This window comes from Nothobranchius furzeri, chromosome 5, assembly GCF_043380555.1.
Source record: "Nothobranchius furzeri strain GRZ-AD chromosome 5, NfurGRZ-RIMD1, whole genome shotgun sequence".
NCBI classification, from domain to species: Eukaryota; Metazoa; Chordata; class Actinopteri; order Cyprinodontiformes; family Nothobranchiidae; genus Nothobranchius; species Nothobranchius furzeri.
In genome coordinates, this window is record NC_091745.1 from 1,783,657 (window position 1) to 1,799,073 (window position 15,417).

Sequence of the window (15,417 nt, forward strand, 5' to 3'; positions counted from 1 at the left end):
TATTTGATATAGCTCCATCTAGAGTCCTTGAATGCCCCGAGGCGCTTTACAACACAATTAATCAGTCAACCATTCACACACACGTTCACACCCTGGTGGTTCTGAGCTACATTGTAGCCACTGCTGCTCTGAGGCACGCTGATCGAGGTGTACCCAATAAAGTGGCCAGTGAGTGTATATGTTTAGTTGAAATATTTTAGCATGTTTTCTCTCATGTTGATAAGAATAATTTTAAACCAGAGTTCGATATTACTTAGCATCATCAGAAGAGATGTAATTAAATGTATTATATGTATCTTTTCAGGAAAACATACAATCTGATTGTTTCTGGAAAACTTTAAATTCTAGACTGCACAAAAAATGGCAGATCAGGATGGATGTCGATTGATAGCTTCAGATTAGGAGGAGCAATGTGGTTGTCATCCTGGCGGTGGAACACTGGACCAGCGATGCACCCTTAGGGGGGTTCTGGAGGGTGCGTGGGAGTTTTATGGATTTGGAGAAGGCGTTTGACCAGGGGATACTGGGACAGTGGTTCCTATCCTCACCTATGGTGACGAGAGTTGGGTAGTGACAGAGAGAACGAGATGACAGATACAAACAGCCCAAATGAGTTTTCTCTGCAGGGTGACTGCTCTCCCTTGGAGATAGGGTCATCCGGGAGGGGCTCGGAGTAGACCCACTGTTCCTCCACATTGAGAGGAGCCAGTTGAGGTGGCTCAGGCATCTGGTCAGGATGCCTCCAAAACACCTCCCAGGTGAGGTTGTTGAGGCACGTCCAACCGGGAGGAGGAGACCCAAAGTTATACCCAGGGCACGCTGGAGGGACTATGTCTCCCGGCTGGCCATGAAACGCCTTAAGATTCCCCCAGAGGAGCTGGCCCAAGTGGCTGGGGAGAGGAAAGTAAAAAAGAAAGAAAATTATCTTTTATGTAGTAATTCTCAAGATAAAAATCACGAGGTGCTTCATAAAGTAAAGATGACCTTGCTTAAGGCTTATTGTACAAAGCTGTACACGACCCATGGACTAACCATAAGAAATGCAGTATGCGTAGGCTGCAGATTGTCTGTAATGATGCTTTGTGTTTGATACTGAGGAAGCCTAGAGGGACGAGTGCAAGTGAGACTTTTGCAAATGCGAGGGTGAGCACCCTACAAGCTAAGCTGCCTTAAGTAATTTTACTCATACGTTTATCTGTAGGCTGAATTATTCTAAAATGTGATTGTTTTAAATCTGACCAGTACCTGTGTCAGTGCAACACATTACCAGTCAAAGATGTGGAAACACTGGTATAGTCTTTTTATTTTTTAGATTACAGGGAGTTACAATAATTTATGCTTTATAATAGACACTATTGTTATTATATTCTTTTGTTTCTGTTTTTCACGATTATTTGTTTCTTGTACGTTAGTGTGTCATATTGTGCTCATTTCATGTTATCTTACAATGTTTTTCTACTTCTGTGAATTAGACAAGAACAAAAAATTTCTAAATATTAAAAAGGTCTTTAAATTATTAAAAAATATGGATCAAATGAGAAATAAAGAATTGTAATAAAACATTTAAGGAAGGGGAAAGAGGTCTGGGCCTTTGTTTAGGCTGCTGCCCCGCGACCCGACCCCGGACAACCGGATGAAAATGGATGGATGGACAGCACAAAAAACCTTGGAACCTGCTACTCAGCATTTTCATTTCTATAGTTTCACTGTATTTAAATAAAGTCACAAGCTTCAGTCAAGTGATTAAATCAAATACGGGTTGTCCTTTAAAAAAATCCAAATAAACAGTTCCTGGAATGCGAAAGTATGTATTTTTTTCTTTGTGTGCATGTCCCTCGTGAGCTCCTGTAAGCTTTCTAACAGTGCAGTGCATTGTGGGTAGGTCAGTAGCAGAGAGGACGCCATGTGCCTTTGAGGCAGAGGTCTGACTGTGACAGCAGCGGGTTCTCATTCAGCGGTCTTCAGGAGTTCTTCGCTGCGGATAAAGCCGAGATGTACTGCACCAGGCGCTGCCTCCGGACCGCGCTGCGGGCCGCCGGGAGCACACACCGGTACGTAACGGGTAACAACGCTAGCTAGCTAGCTAGCCAACACCGGAACCACCGAACATAGCGGTGTGCTCATTTACTTCAAGGGCAGACAACAGCTCCTGCTCATATTTGATATAAATAAGATATTGTGATTTAAACTTTAGGAAATACTGAATATAGCCTTTGACAACAGTTAAACGTGGGTTTTATATTTGTGGAATTTTCTTAAGTTAGCTTACAGAGATTAATATTGTATTCATGGAGTTGTAGCTTACGTTTCTAAACGTGCCATCAAATGCAATTGTTCCATGTGTGCTGTTTTTCTCTGTCTGGACCACCTTTAGAAGTATTTCCCTGCATAAACAGAGGTCACGTTCAAGAAACTGGAAGTTATTTTATGATAATTAGACACCCAGAGTAGCTGCACCCCTAAAGTCACATGAAAACAACAAAAGCGTTATCTTAGACGTGGTTCATGTTTTAATAAAGCAATAATGTTATTTTTTACCCAGACGGGATTTTAATTTTAAATGTTAGTATTTGTATGGCACCTTCTTAGGGTTTAGCAACCCCCCAAGGTGCTTTACAGCACAGTCAGTCATTCACACACACATTCTCACACTGATGAGCTTCATTGTAGCCACAGCTGCCCCGGGACACACTGATAGAAGCGAGACTGCTGAACACTGGCGCCGCTGGTCCCTCTAACTACCATCAGCAGGCTAGGCGGGTGAAGTATCTAGCCCAAGGACACAACAGCAGCATTCTCTGATGGGAGCCAGGATCGAACCCAGTCTTCCAGTTAGTGGACAACCCACTCTACCTCCAGAGCTACTGCAGAGGATTTTCAAAATGAACCTCCATTCAACAGCTGAGAATCGCTTTTGGAAAGATTTGCATAAACTAGAAAAAGAGCCAAAGAGTTGGGGTTAGAGTGGGTTTTAACAAGATCTACAATTTGCTGACCTGGATTGTATGTGTAAATGTATTCCAGGTGCAGTGATTTAATCACCTTGCATTCATGTTTCAGACAACAGCTTCAGCAGCAGACGCCAGCCTTGTGTGCTCTCAGATATCTGAAAACCAGTCAAGCCACCAGGTCAGATGCCATTGCCACGCCTCCACTAGATGGAGCACCCAAGCAGTATGCTCCAAAAATCCATCAGCTTGTCAACGACATAGCCAGCCTCACTCTGTTAGAGGTGTCAGACCTCAACGAGCTCCTTAAGGTTAGAACACATCTCCTTTAACAACATGCAAGTCTGAGTAACAAATCTGGGGGTGATTTGTGTTGGATAACCACGTTTGGTCCTCCACAGAAAACACTGAACATTCAGGATGTCGGTATGATGCCTATGGGGGCAATGGCTGCATCTGCTGCACCTGCTGCTCAGGTACAAACAGTTTCTCTGATTATGGTTAAAGGAAAAGTCACCAGAACAATATAATATACCGTAAATCCTCTAATACAGGCCGGTATTCAATTAAAGGACGGGTCTCCAATTTTGGCCGGTGTCGGAGTCGGCGGAGGTGAATAAAGGCCGGTCTCTTATTGTGGCCGGGTGGAATGTGGTAACAAGCAAGTGGGGGGGGGGGGGGGTCATGTCTCACTTTTGATTTGCCAGTGATAGACCGCGAGGGTAACTTTAACCGTGCGGAGACAAAGAGGAGGCTGTGCCAGAGCGATGGTACTGACACGCGATCGTTCATGTCTGTTCATTTCCTTTAATGTTTTCTGTCTTTTATTTGCGCCTGATGTGTTTCGCTGCTGTGGAGCGGGGCGCTTCACCTTGTCCTCGGGTGACGCACCGATCACTGATGCGGCCGCCAAGCAGGGAGCGCTCCGCTGTTTTAGCGGTCGGTAGATCTGCCTCCTGAGCACGGCCACAGTAACAATCAGGTGTTGCCAAATTATTTAACACGCGATCGTTCATGTCGGTTCATTTCCTTTGATGTTTTCTGTCTTTTATTTGCGCCTGATGCGTTTTGCTGTGGAGCGGGGCGCATCAACTTGTCATCCGGTGACGCACTGATCACTGATGAGGCCGGCAAGCAGCGAGCACTCCGCTGTTTTTGCGGTCGGTAGATCTTTTAGAACTGCAGTTCAAAGGTAACTCATGAGGTGAATATCTATGAACCCAGGTAGCAGTTTTTCTTTAGGATTGAGAGGAGATGCAGGAAGATAATAAACAGGCAGGACAGAAAAATAGTAAAAAAAAAACAAGTTAGTTTTTGTACCTGCTGGTTGCAACAAACAGACACCATTGAAGGTAATCAGAAGTGAGGAACAGAAAATGAAATAATTATTTTAATGTTTAGAGCAGCAGGAACTCTGAGAGGCTGCAGGCGCATCAGTGAGTTTGCAGCCGCTGCAGCAGGGGGAGGGGGGAGAGGGCTGAAGCAGAAACTACCGTTGTTAAAAGAAATGTGTTTAACTTTGAAAATGTGGGCTCAATTTTAATTGTCAAAAACTCCAACGAACCATTAGTTCATTTTGCTCAAATAGAAATAGAGGCCTGCCTCTAATACTGGCCCTCCTTCCAATAAAGGCCTGGAGCTTGATGAGCTTGAGTCAAATACAGGCCCGGGCCTGTATTAGAGGATTTACGGTAATCTGAAACAACAGGTCAAATCAACAAGTCATGTTTATGTTGAAAAAGTTTGTTTTTGAAGTAGCTAACAAAAGTATCACGTTTTATTTTTCTTCTTGTAAAACAAGGCTGCAGATGATGAGGAGGCTCCCGTCAAAAAGGAGAAGACACAGTTCACAGTAAAACTGACAGAATTTAACGCAGCTGAAAAAGTTAAACTTATAAAAGAAGTAAAGAACTGCATCCAAGGCTTGAACCTGGTGCAGGTAAGTGAAATTCTCTCCTTTTATGTCTCTTGTGGCCGTTTTATCAATTCTCTGCTGTGTCACAATCTAATGGTGTCTGAACTGTGTGCTAAATTAAGCTAAGCTAACCCTAACCCAGGGATTCCCAAAGAGGGGTGCGCGAGGTGAAAAGTGTAATGGCTGCGGAGCTCAGAGAAGTCTGTCAAATGTCACCATTAGCGTAGCCAGAAACTCATTTGTGGGTGGGCCTAAGAAAAAGTAAGTGGGCACAATAAATGTAATTGAAAACAGGTAGATTTTTGCGTGCGCGCGCGCGTGTCCTCCACATGTGCCCTAGCATCATAATAACAACGCGCCGAGCTTCAGCGCCCTGGCCTGCGCACGCCGATATGTTCCGTATTTGATCATTTTTAACGGTGTTGGAGGAATCTGAAGGTGGTGAGTCATTCTGGCAGATTGTAATTAACACCTGTCTCATGCAGGTGTTCTGACTAGGGATGGGTACCTTTGACATTTGAATCGATCCGGTACTAATTCCCGGTACCTACGAATCGATACCGGTACTTAACGGTACCAATTTTCGATACTTTTGAGTGTTTAATATTTGAATTCTCTTTTATAATTAGATATATATTTTTCTCAATGTATAACCATATTTGATAAATATCACGATAAATAACATACAACTGATGTATTTTAACATCGTCCTTGTAGTTTTATAAGCTGATAATTAAACTGAAGCAAACATCTTTACTGTGAACTAAATTTACTGTGTATCTTCATTCCTTTTGCCGTCTTTTTTCATTTGATTTTTCCTACTGGGAAGTTAGAATTTCCGAGGAGAAAGCGAATGCACCATTAGCTGATAACAATGGTGGCAATGGAAGCTAACATATCAAGCTACGTTATCTTAAACAGTTTATTTAGCTGCTGGAACAGATTTAAACGATGATGCCTCACACTTAGATCGTTGTCACTGGTTTCATCTTCACCCAATCACCCGTCGCATTTAGTAAAGTGAAGCCAAACTTTAGAGCGCGTTCATGTTCTTCTAGTCGGAAATTCTGAGTTCCGAGGAGAAAGCGAACGCACCATTAGCGAAACGGAAGCTAACATATCAAGCTACGTTATCTTAAACAGTTTATTTAACTGCTGGAGCAGATTAAAACGATGATGCCTCACACTTAGATCGTTGTCGCTGGTTTCATCTTCACCCAATCACCCGTCGCATTTAGTAAAGTGAAGCCAAACTTTAGAGCGCGTTCATGTTCTTCTAGTCGGAAATTCTGAGTTCCGAGGAGAAAGCGAACGCACCATTAGCGAAACGGAAGCTAACATATCAAGCTAACATTATCTTAAACATTTTATTTCCCTACCGGAGCAGATTAAGATGAGGATATCTCACTTAGATCGTTGTCGCTGGTTTCATCATCACCCAGTTACCCATCACATTTAGTGAAGTGGACCCAAGCTTTAGCGTGCGTTCTTTCTACCATGCTGCTCTGTTTCCAACTGGCTCGCAGCGAGCGATGACATAACGCTCTTGCGCATGCGCAGCTGTCTAGCTCAGTGGACTAGTGGTAGAGTGTCCGCCCTGAGACTGGGAGATCAGGGTTCAATTGCTGGTCGGGTCATACCAAAGACCTTGAAAAAATGGGACCCAATGCCTCCCTGCTTGACACTCAGCAATAAGGGTTGGATTGGGGGGTTAAACCACCAAATGGTTCCCGAGCGCGGCTGTGTCTGCAGCTCACCGCTCCCCCAGGGGATGGGTCAAATGCGGAGAACAAATTTCGCACACACATTAGTGTGTGTGACAACTAGGGCTGGGCAAAAAATTGATTTAATCTATTTATCGATTTTGTAGTTTAAAACGATTTTTATTTTGCAAACTCGAATTTTTTGACACTAAAGTTTTTTTCGGACTTTTCCGCGTTTTGTCCTTGTTTTGTTGCCGTAGCGCGATATGAGCCAGCCGCCGCCCGCCTCTGCCTACACAGTCAAAACAACATGGCAGCGGCAGCGTGTAGCAGAGAACTACTTCCAAAGAAAGGCACAAGTAATTCCGTAATTTGGAACTGGTTTGGTTTTCATCCAGCAGACGAAACACAGACGAAGCCTTGCTGCAAAATATGTTTCAAAACTGTTGCTACTGGAAGCAGCAGTACAACAAATCTTTTTCAGCACCTGAGGAATAAACATCCCGAAGAATGGGAGAAGTGCAGCCGGCTCCGCAGCGACAGCGGCTCCTCTAGCACACCTGCTAAAAAGCAGACTACACTTCCTGAGAGCTTTACAAACTGTGTACCTTATGACAAGAACAGAGCGCGATGGAAAGCGATTACAGAGGCGGTCACTTTTTATATTGCCACAGACATGCTGCCGACTTACTCTGTTGAAAAGCGAGGCTTTAATCACTTGCTGAAAGTGTTGGATGCGAGGTACGTTGTCCCCAGTCGCAAGTATTTCGCCGATGTAGCGCTGCCTCACCTGTACAATACAACCCGGGAAAAGATCCGCAGTGAGCTGGAGGAGATGCAGTTCTACTCAGCCACAACGGACCTGTGGTCCAGCCGGACGATGCAGCCATATCTGAGCCTGACGGTTCACTACATCAACACTAGTTGGACTCTGCGCAGCATCTGCCTTCAGACAGCGTATTTCCCCGACAACCACACTGGTGAAATAATTGCCCATGGCTTAAAAGACGCTCTCAGCTCCTGGGGACTTTCGGAGGAACGACTCGTCTGCATGACAACTGATAGTGGCACCAACATCATAAAAGCTCTTAAGGACAACAACTGGCCCAGCCTGCAGTGTTTTGGCCACAGACTCCACAACGCTATAGGTAAGAGTTGGTGTAAAAATAAATAGGTGCACATACTTGTACATTGTAAAGCACTGTTTGCTTGTAATTTAATAGCCAGAATATGGTATATATTTCAACTGGTTTACACACAGACTGGGTTACATAAATAAACCTGACTTTTCCTTAATCTGCATTATGCATTAAACTGTGTTACAGCTATTAAAATTGTGATAAAAGTACAAAACAATTGTAATGCAGTTTAAGCTTGGCGTGACAAAAAATATACTAAATGTCTTCACATTTATTTCAGAGAGTGGTGTGAAGGATCCAAGGATCGATCGGGCCATAGGGGTCTGCAAAAAAGCTGTATCCGCCTTCTCCTACAGCTGGAAAAAAAGGCGAGACATGACAGAGGTGCAGGCTGAGCTTGGACTTCCCCAGCATCTTTTGATCTCAGAATCCCCAACTCGTTGGGGGTCTCGTCAAAAGATGATTGAGCGCTTTCTTGAGCAAGAGAAGGCAATAACTCGTGTCCTGGGTGCAGACAAGAAAACGCGTCATCTTGTTCCCACGTGGCAAGATTTGGAAGTATTGGAAGCCACCAACAAAGCAGTGAAACCTCTCCAGGACTTCACTGATGCGCTGTCAGGGGAGTCATATGTCAGTGTGTCATGCATCAAACCGGTGCTGCATTTGTTTAAAACAAGTCTCCTCCTGCCAGAGGAGGAAGATTTGGAGCTAACAAAAACAATCAAAGCTAACATCATGCGTTACCTTGAAAGTAAATACTGTGATTTGGAGAAAGAGGAACTTTTGGACATGGCCACACTTTTAGACCCGAGGTTCCGTACAACCTACATTGATGCAAGCAAACTGGAAGTTGTCAAAAAAAGAGCGGTGTCTGAGATCTCTGCTCTCTGCAACTCTACCACAGAGGAAGCTGGTCCCTCAGCTGTTCAAGAGAACACCCCGCCAAAAAAGAAAATGACTCTTGGTGCCTTCTTTAAAAAATCTGCACCATCCACCATGCTACACCCACAATCTGAGAAAACAAAAATTGAGACTGAGCTTGCGACGTATTTACTTATTCCAGACATTGAGCCAGACACAGATCCTCTTGAATGGTGGAAGCTTCATCAGCCCAACTTTCCAAGACTAAGCTTACTGGCTAAAAAATATCTTTCTGTTCCAGCCACTAGTGCCCCCTCAGAGAGAGTATTTAGTGTAGGTGGAGGAATAGTTACCTGCAACCGGGCCTGCCTTAAGCCAGATGTTGTGGACAGGCTCATCTTTCTTGCAAAAAATGTTTAGAATGAGCATGCACAGTTTTTCAGAGATCTAACAAGCACATATTTTGTTGTTATAAACGTTTACAGATTTGTTCATTCTTTGAGCAGGCTATATGTCTGCCACAGGCTTGTTTCATTTTTGTATTCACACTATACTGAGATTTTTATTTTTTTGGTAATTTTATGTTACAAAATTTTTATTAATGTGTTTTCTTGAACAGAAAATTTAAGCTACTGTGAAGCTGTTGCACTTTTGTTTAAACCTGGGTTAAAGCTTGAAATTGTTGAATGACAGAGCCTCATTTACTTTTTGTTTTGGGATTCTACGCAGTTTAACTCTTGAGGACAATCATAGCAATAAAGTTGCACTTTTGACACTATATCTGATGTCTGCAGCCATTTTTTAAGTGCATTGGGGAAAAAAATCGAATCGAAACTCGAATTTTTCTTCAAAAATCGAAGATTTTTTTGGGGGGCAAAATCGCCCAGCCCTAGTGACAACTGATGGGACTTTAACTTTAACTGTCTAGACAAGTTCTCGTTGTGAAGGACGGGTACCGAAACGAGGCACCGTTTCAAATGACGTGAATCGGTGCTCGGTCGGTCGGTACTGTGGAATTCGGTCGGTACCTTAAAAAGTACCGAATTCTGACATTGTAAACCTCACACATAGAACACAGTGGATGTAACATTCAGGCTATTAACAGCCTCATGGCTATATCTTTTATATACATATATATATAGCCATGCCCTGATGTGGGGGCTGGGGGGTGCATAGAAGGGGGTGCGCGGCTAAATAAGTTTGGGAACCACTGCTCTAAGCCATCCTTATCAATTATTTGTTTTGGTTCTAAAAACACATGAATGTGACTTGATGCATCAAAAGTCTACACAATGTACAGCTGTACTGATAGATGGGGGGGGGGGGGGGGGATTTTTACAAAATTATCAAAAGCCAATGAAAACAAAAGTAGAAAATACAAAGCACAGAAACAACAGCCCAATTAACCTGATGGCAAACGGTGAAAATGCTAAATCAACTTTGATTTAAAACTCTGCACTGAAGCAGACCGCCTACTGTCAGGTGGTAGTTGGTCACATGGTCCGGGGGCAAACACAGAGAAAGCCCGGTCCCTCCTGAGTCTTCTGTCTTGTTCTCTGAACCACCAATAAGTCCTGCTCAGGTGGCTGGAGGGTTTTTAGTCACCAGTGAAGAAATGAATGGAGGTGCCGTACCTGGCGGAGACCTGAAGACATGGACCTGTAGTTTGACATAAATCCTGAACTGGACAAGGAGCCATCACGGGAGTCTGTAAGCTTCCCGAGACAAACTGGGTCACATGCTGCACCCGGAGAGTCATATTTGAGCAAAGAATTAGACATAGGTCCGACTCTGTTGAGCTTTATGCAGCATGTTTATAGTGTCAGAGCAACTAGAAGCTGCCCATCTGCCTCCCTGCGGTACTAGCTTGGTAATTTTGTAAAATCTTGTTTCCCTCATTTCTCATCAGGCTAAGAAGCTAGTGGAGTCCCTTCCTCAGGAAATCCGTGCTAACGTATCCAAGGAAGAAGCAGAGAAACTGAAAGCGGCACTGGAGACAGCAGGAGGCACTGTGGTGTTGGAGTAAATTCACTCTGCTGGTTATGTACTTCGTCCTTCATGTCATTGTTCTTTTTTACAAAAACTAAGAAGAGAAAAGGATCATCAGAAACCGAGGAAACAAAGAAATGCCTTTCTTATGTGCATCTTTTAGTAGTGTTTGGTGGGCGGTACAACTCAGACTGATCTTTCTAATGACTACCACGCTGTTTACAGTTCTGATTTACAGCAAACAGGCTACGCAGATTCTGGCCTGGAAACCATCAGCTGGTCGTTCTGTAAAGCTGATCAACTTTTCACTAAAGAACGGTTTGAGCTGTAGGAGCGTGGTTACAGTCCATGTACTATTATATTTGTTAATGTCATTAAAACCAAAACGTCCTTCTAACATCCTCTCTTACATGGTGTGGTGTGCGCTATTTGTGTTGGACTCTAATAAGATGTTACAGGATTATGAAAATGATGCTGTTGCTGCAGTTTGACAACAGTGATTAAGGCTCGAAGGTGACATTGGTGCTGAATTAGAGTTCTGGAGATTATCACAGAATGCCACTAGATGGCGCTGTAGTCTGCACTATAATAAAGTGATTCAGTGGTTTTGTAAAATATTTTTAGCTGTTGGAAACTAAAGTGATTAAGTATGGAGTCAATCACAGAGCACAAAGTAAAATTAGTATCGGTAATTATTAGAAATGTTAAACCAGAACCAAAAAGCTTTTAATGGCACTGTCAGCAAGCAGACAAGGAAACAAGATGAAGTATGTCACTATGTACAACTTTCACTCCTGGTTTATAGGAACAATATAATGTTTTATAATATAAAATCTCTTGAAAATGCCATTGATCAGTATTTAGATGAACGCCTATAAATGCATGAGAAATCGCTTCAATAATGGGTCAATTTAAGGAAGTGTGGATAAACTGGGATTATAACATGGTATATTTTTATATTAGTCAAACACACACACACACACTCCTTCCACAAACCAGCTGCACTTATCTTGGTACAGAAATGTTGAGTAGGTCTGGAGGTTGGGCTGCTCAGCCTTGTGCTCTACCAGAAATGTTCATTCCAGGTATTTATATGATTTCACCACCTGTTGAACAAGTCAAAAAGGGGAAAGTTGTCCTTTTAGGCCTCGTGTGAAATCCATTGAAATCATGATGAAAAAAATGCAACTTTTTTGCGCCATGCAGTTCAGAGAAGGTATTGCAGCTACGGTGGCCCACTCATGAGTTTGAATGTAATCAATTTCCAACCTGTCCTGCCTAACCCACACAAAACTTAAAACTAGCCACTCGACACTCTGGAGATCAAGTAAACAATGCTGACTTGGCCATCAGCTAATTGTGGCTCACGGCTGGCGTGGTGGAGATGGGCATCTCGAGCTACTTGTTAGCATGTAGCAGGGGTAAGAAGTGAGCACCACCGCACCCCTGCTACGTGGACCTCAAGGGATAAACCATCAATCCTGCTCAGTGGTCAACTTTCCTCGCTGGGTCACCCATGAAGACAGTGGGAGGGTTAAGGAGACTCTGAAGTGTTTTTTTTAACAACAAGCAGGAACATCTGATTATGGCGGGTATATTGGTAGAGTCTTCAAGTGCATCTGCCTCCCTAACACACCCTCTGGATTTGATTAAGGTTGGATAGCGAGAGCTGAAGTATTCTGTTGTAACAGACTTTTAGGCCTCACTGATGCACATAGAGGTTTCAAACATGAACATGTGGAATATTTATTTAAGAAAATGTTAATAGAACTACTCAAGGGTGTCAGAAGCATTAAAACGTGTGTGTGTGTGTGTGTGGGGGGGGGGGGGGGGGGGTGTCTGCCTCCCTTGAAATATTCAGTAGAGTAGATGTCATTTTCTGCCTTCTGGTGCATTTTAACAGGTTATTATTGGGTATTGTTTTTAGATCAACAGAAATATGTTAACTTTAAAAACAAACAATTATCAGTAAAATAGCATCAATCTAAAAAACATCATGAAAGGAAATGGTTGGCCTAGTTGGATTTGTTTGAACCCAATGGTCACATTTCTGAAATGTGTTGGCGCATGAAGCAAGTGCAGAAAATGCTGCAACATAAAAAAATTCTGAACTTCCAATAAAATTTGAGACGTTTGTTATTTTCTTGCTAATAACAAAAACACCAGCAGGAGGCTGTGGGCGGAAGCAGGATTTAATGGTTTGATCACTAACCAGCTATCTACAAACCCACTAACCTGTCCTGCGGGGACATTTTGACTTTTGTTATCTCCTTATGTCCTCTGTCTCTCTGGGCAGGAGCTCCAAGTCTACTTTGCCTTGGGCCCCAAAATGTGTTGAAACGGCCCTGGGTGTGGGATCTGAATTGTATCAATATATAAATATTACAAGCTTATAAATGATTGCTTTAGACAGTTAAAACGTGTGGTGGGATAAATGAATTTTTCCTTTTTAATTTTATTTTCTTGATTTAAAAAAAAACTTCCTGTGTCTTTTATCTTCCTGCATTTCCTCTCAGTCCTGCTGAGGCTTCCTACTTTTTCACCTCATGAGTTACCTTTGAACCGAGTAGATCACAGGGATCTACCGGCCACAAAAATAGCGCAGTACGCGTTGCGCCAGTGAGGTGAAGCCACCAGAGCACGGGTGTTGAGCGCCGCAGCAGAGGAGCGCATCAGGCACAAATAAAAGACAGGAAATACCAGATAATATGAGCAGACATGACAGATTGTGTGCTGATTATATATTTTTTGGGTGGCACCACTTTGAGCTGATTACTCTGTGCCCGTGTGCAGGAGCGCATCAACATTCAGCGTTCTCTGTCCTCTCCACTCAATAGAATCCCTCATTTGCTGAGAGTCCAATAGATAAAGTAAGACAGGTAGAAGCATGATCTTTTTTTGGGCTCCCCCAAAACTATAAACTCTAGGACTCCTCCCCCAGCCATGGTGATTGGCTCCTGAACTTTCTGACATGTATGTCAGCATTACTACAAACATTGGTGTCCCTCGTGTCCATCTCTTTATGTCCACAGTGGACACACACATCCAGCAGGATAATGCATCAAGTTCCAAAAATCAGGTCATCTCAAACTGGTTTATACAACATGATGAGTTCACCGTGCTCCAATGGTCACCAGATCTCAATCCAGGCCAGAACCTCTGGGAAGTGGTGGAAAAGGAGAAATCTTCAATACAGATTTTATTTATGGCAACTGGCTGATGCCATCATCTCATTATGAACCAAAAATATCTGAGGAGTGTTTCAAATATCTTGTTGTTTCTATGATATAAGAACAACAAGAACTGCAACGGACTGGAAATCTGTCCAGGGTGTATCCCGCCTGTTTGCCCGGAGACTGCTGATGATAGGCCCCCCGCAACCCTGCATGGATAAGTAGGTATAAAATGAATGGAATAAGAGTAGTAAGTGATCAAATGTTATTTTGTAGAAAGTTTAGACTCATGACTGAACTATTCTGGTTTCACTGGTCAAGCTGTGCACTGGTTTCAGATGGAAACGACTCTTGCTTGTTTCCTGACACCTGCTCAGATGTGCAGCTGTTCTCAGTTCAGGTGTGACTGAGACTCTGCCCATAATTTCCAGGTGCACTTAGAAACGCAGCAGGAGGTGAGGGTGAAGATGATGGAGAGCACTGTGAAGGTGGTGGGAGGTCATCCGGTTATCACCAGTGGCCTTGGTGCCAAGCTAGAATGGAACAGGAATGTTTCTGATATGTTCACATACTTTTTCCCCTTAAGATGAGAGACGACCTATTCTCTGTCACGGTTTGCTGATTTGAACGCATACAGAAACAGGATGAAGAGGACAAACAAAAGTCTCCAACCAGAAAGTCCCACTTGGTGCATTTGGATGCATTTGAATTAAACACATAATTAAAGTTAACTAGTAAATTTATTCAATTATTTTAAATAATGCAATTTCTCCAAAAGGGTTCATAAGAGGCCGAACTGGGACTTCAGCTGTTTTAGAGAAGGTTTAACGAGTTCACTGAACAGATTTATTTATGTCATAATAAAGACGTTTGATCTGCCATGCCACTATAATTTAATTCAGAAGCATTTTTATCCTAATGATGATGATTCTTGCTGATAAAGGATCTATAACTTTTCATTCTCCCATCATGAGACGGTGGCACAGGAGTTAAGTGCTCGCCTCGCAATCGGAAGGTCGCAGGTTCGAGACCCGCTCAGTCTGTCGCTGCTGTTGTGTCCTTGGGCAAGACACTTAACCCACGTTGCCTGCTGGTGGTGGTCGGAGGGACCGGTGGCGCCAGTGCTCGGCAGCCTCGCCTCTGTCAGTGCGCCCCAGGGCAGCTGTGGCTACATCGTAGCTCATCCCCACCAGTGTGTGAATGTGTGTGTGAATGGGTGAATGACTGATTGTGTTGTAAAGCGCCTTGGGGGGTTCCAGGACTCTAGAAGGCGCTATATCAAATACAGGCCATTTACCATTTACCATGCAGGCTGACATAAAGCTGCTGTTAGAACTCAGACCATGTTATAATGAGAACACAGCAGGTTCTCCATAGCTACTGACAATTATACATCCTTTCATATAAGTGGCCACATTAAGCATGTCAGCTATGCTCACATGCCTGATGGACTATCACGACTGTGGAAGGAAGGTGAGATTTGTGAAAGCTGTCTTTCATTTGTTCCACAGGAAATTTTCAGCTAGAAATGAGTAAAATGATCTCTTTAGTTACCCCAAAGATGGCATGTTGACCAGGGTGAATACAGTGCTCAGCATAAATGAGTACACCCCTCTACATTTGTCAAAAAACCTTTAGTTTCCTTTCAGAATCAACATTTTCTATGAGATACCAAACTACTAAATACCC

The 15,417-nt window shown here is 43.2% G+C and overlaps 2 protein-coding genes across 2 annotated transcripts; both read left to right on the forward strand.

The window, feature by feature from the left end:
* The first annotated feature begins 1,851 nt into the window (after positions 1 to 1,851).
* mrpl12 (mitochondrial ribosomal protein L12) lies at positions 1,852 to 10,964 on the forward strand. The gene is made up of 5 exons (XM_054737868.2): positions 1,852 to 2,051; positions 3,061 to 3,259; positions 3,350 to 3,424; positions 4,750 to 4,887; positions 10,476 to 10,964. The coding sequence occupies exons 1-5, from the start codon at positions 1,993 to 1,995 to the stop codon at positions 10,590 to 10,592; spliced, it is 588 nt and encodes a 195-aa protein (XP_054593843.1). The 5' UTR covers positions 1,852 to 1,992; the 3' UTR covers positions 10,593 to 10,964.
* On the forward strand, positions 6,732 to 9,203 carry LOC107383248 (E3 SUMO-protein ligase ZBED1). The gene is made up of 2 exons (XM_015955766.3): positions 6,732 to 7,714; positions 7,986 to 9,203. The coding sequence occupies exons 1-2, from the start codon at positions 6,877 to 6,879 to the stop codon at positions 8,984 to 8,986; spliced, it is 1,839 nt and encodes a 612-aa protein (XP_015811252.2). The 5' UTR covers positions 6,732 to 6,876; the 3' UTR covers positions 8,987 to 9,203.
* Positions 10,965 to 15,417: the final 4,453 nt, after the last annotated feature.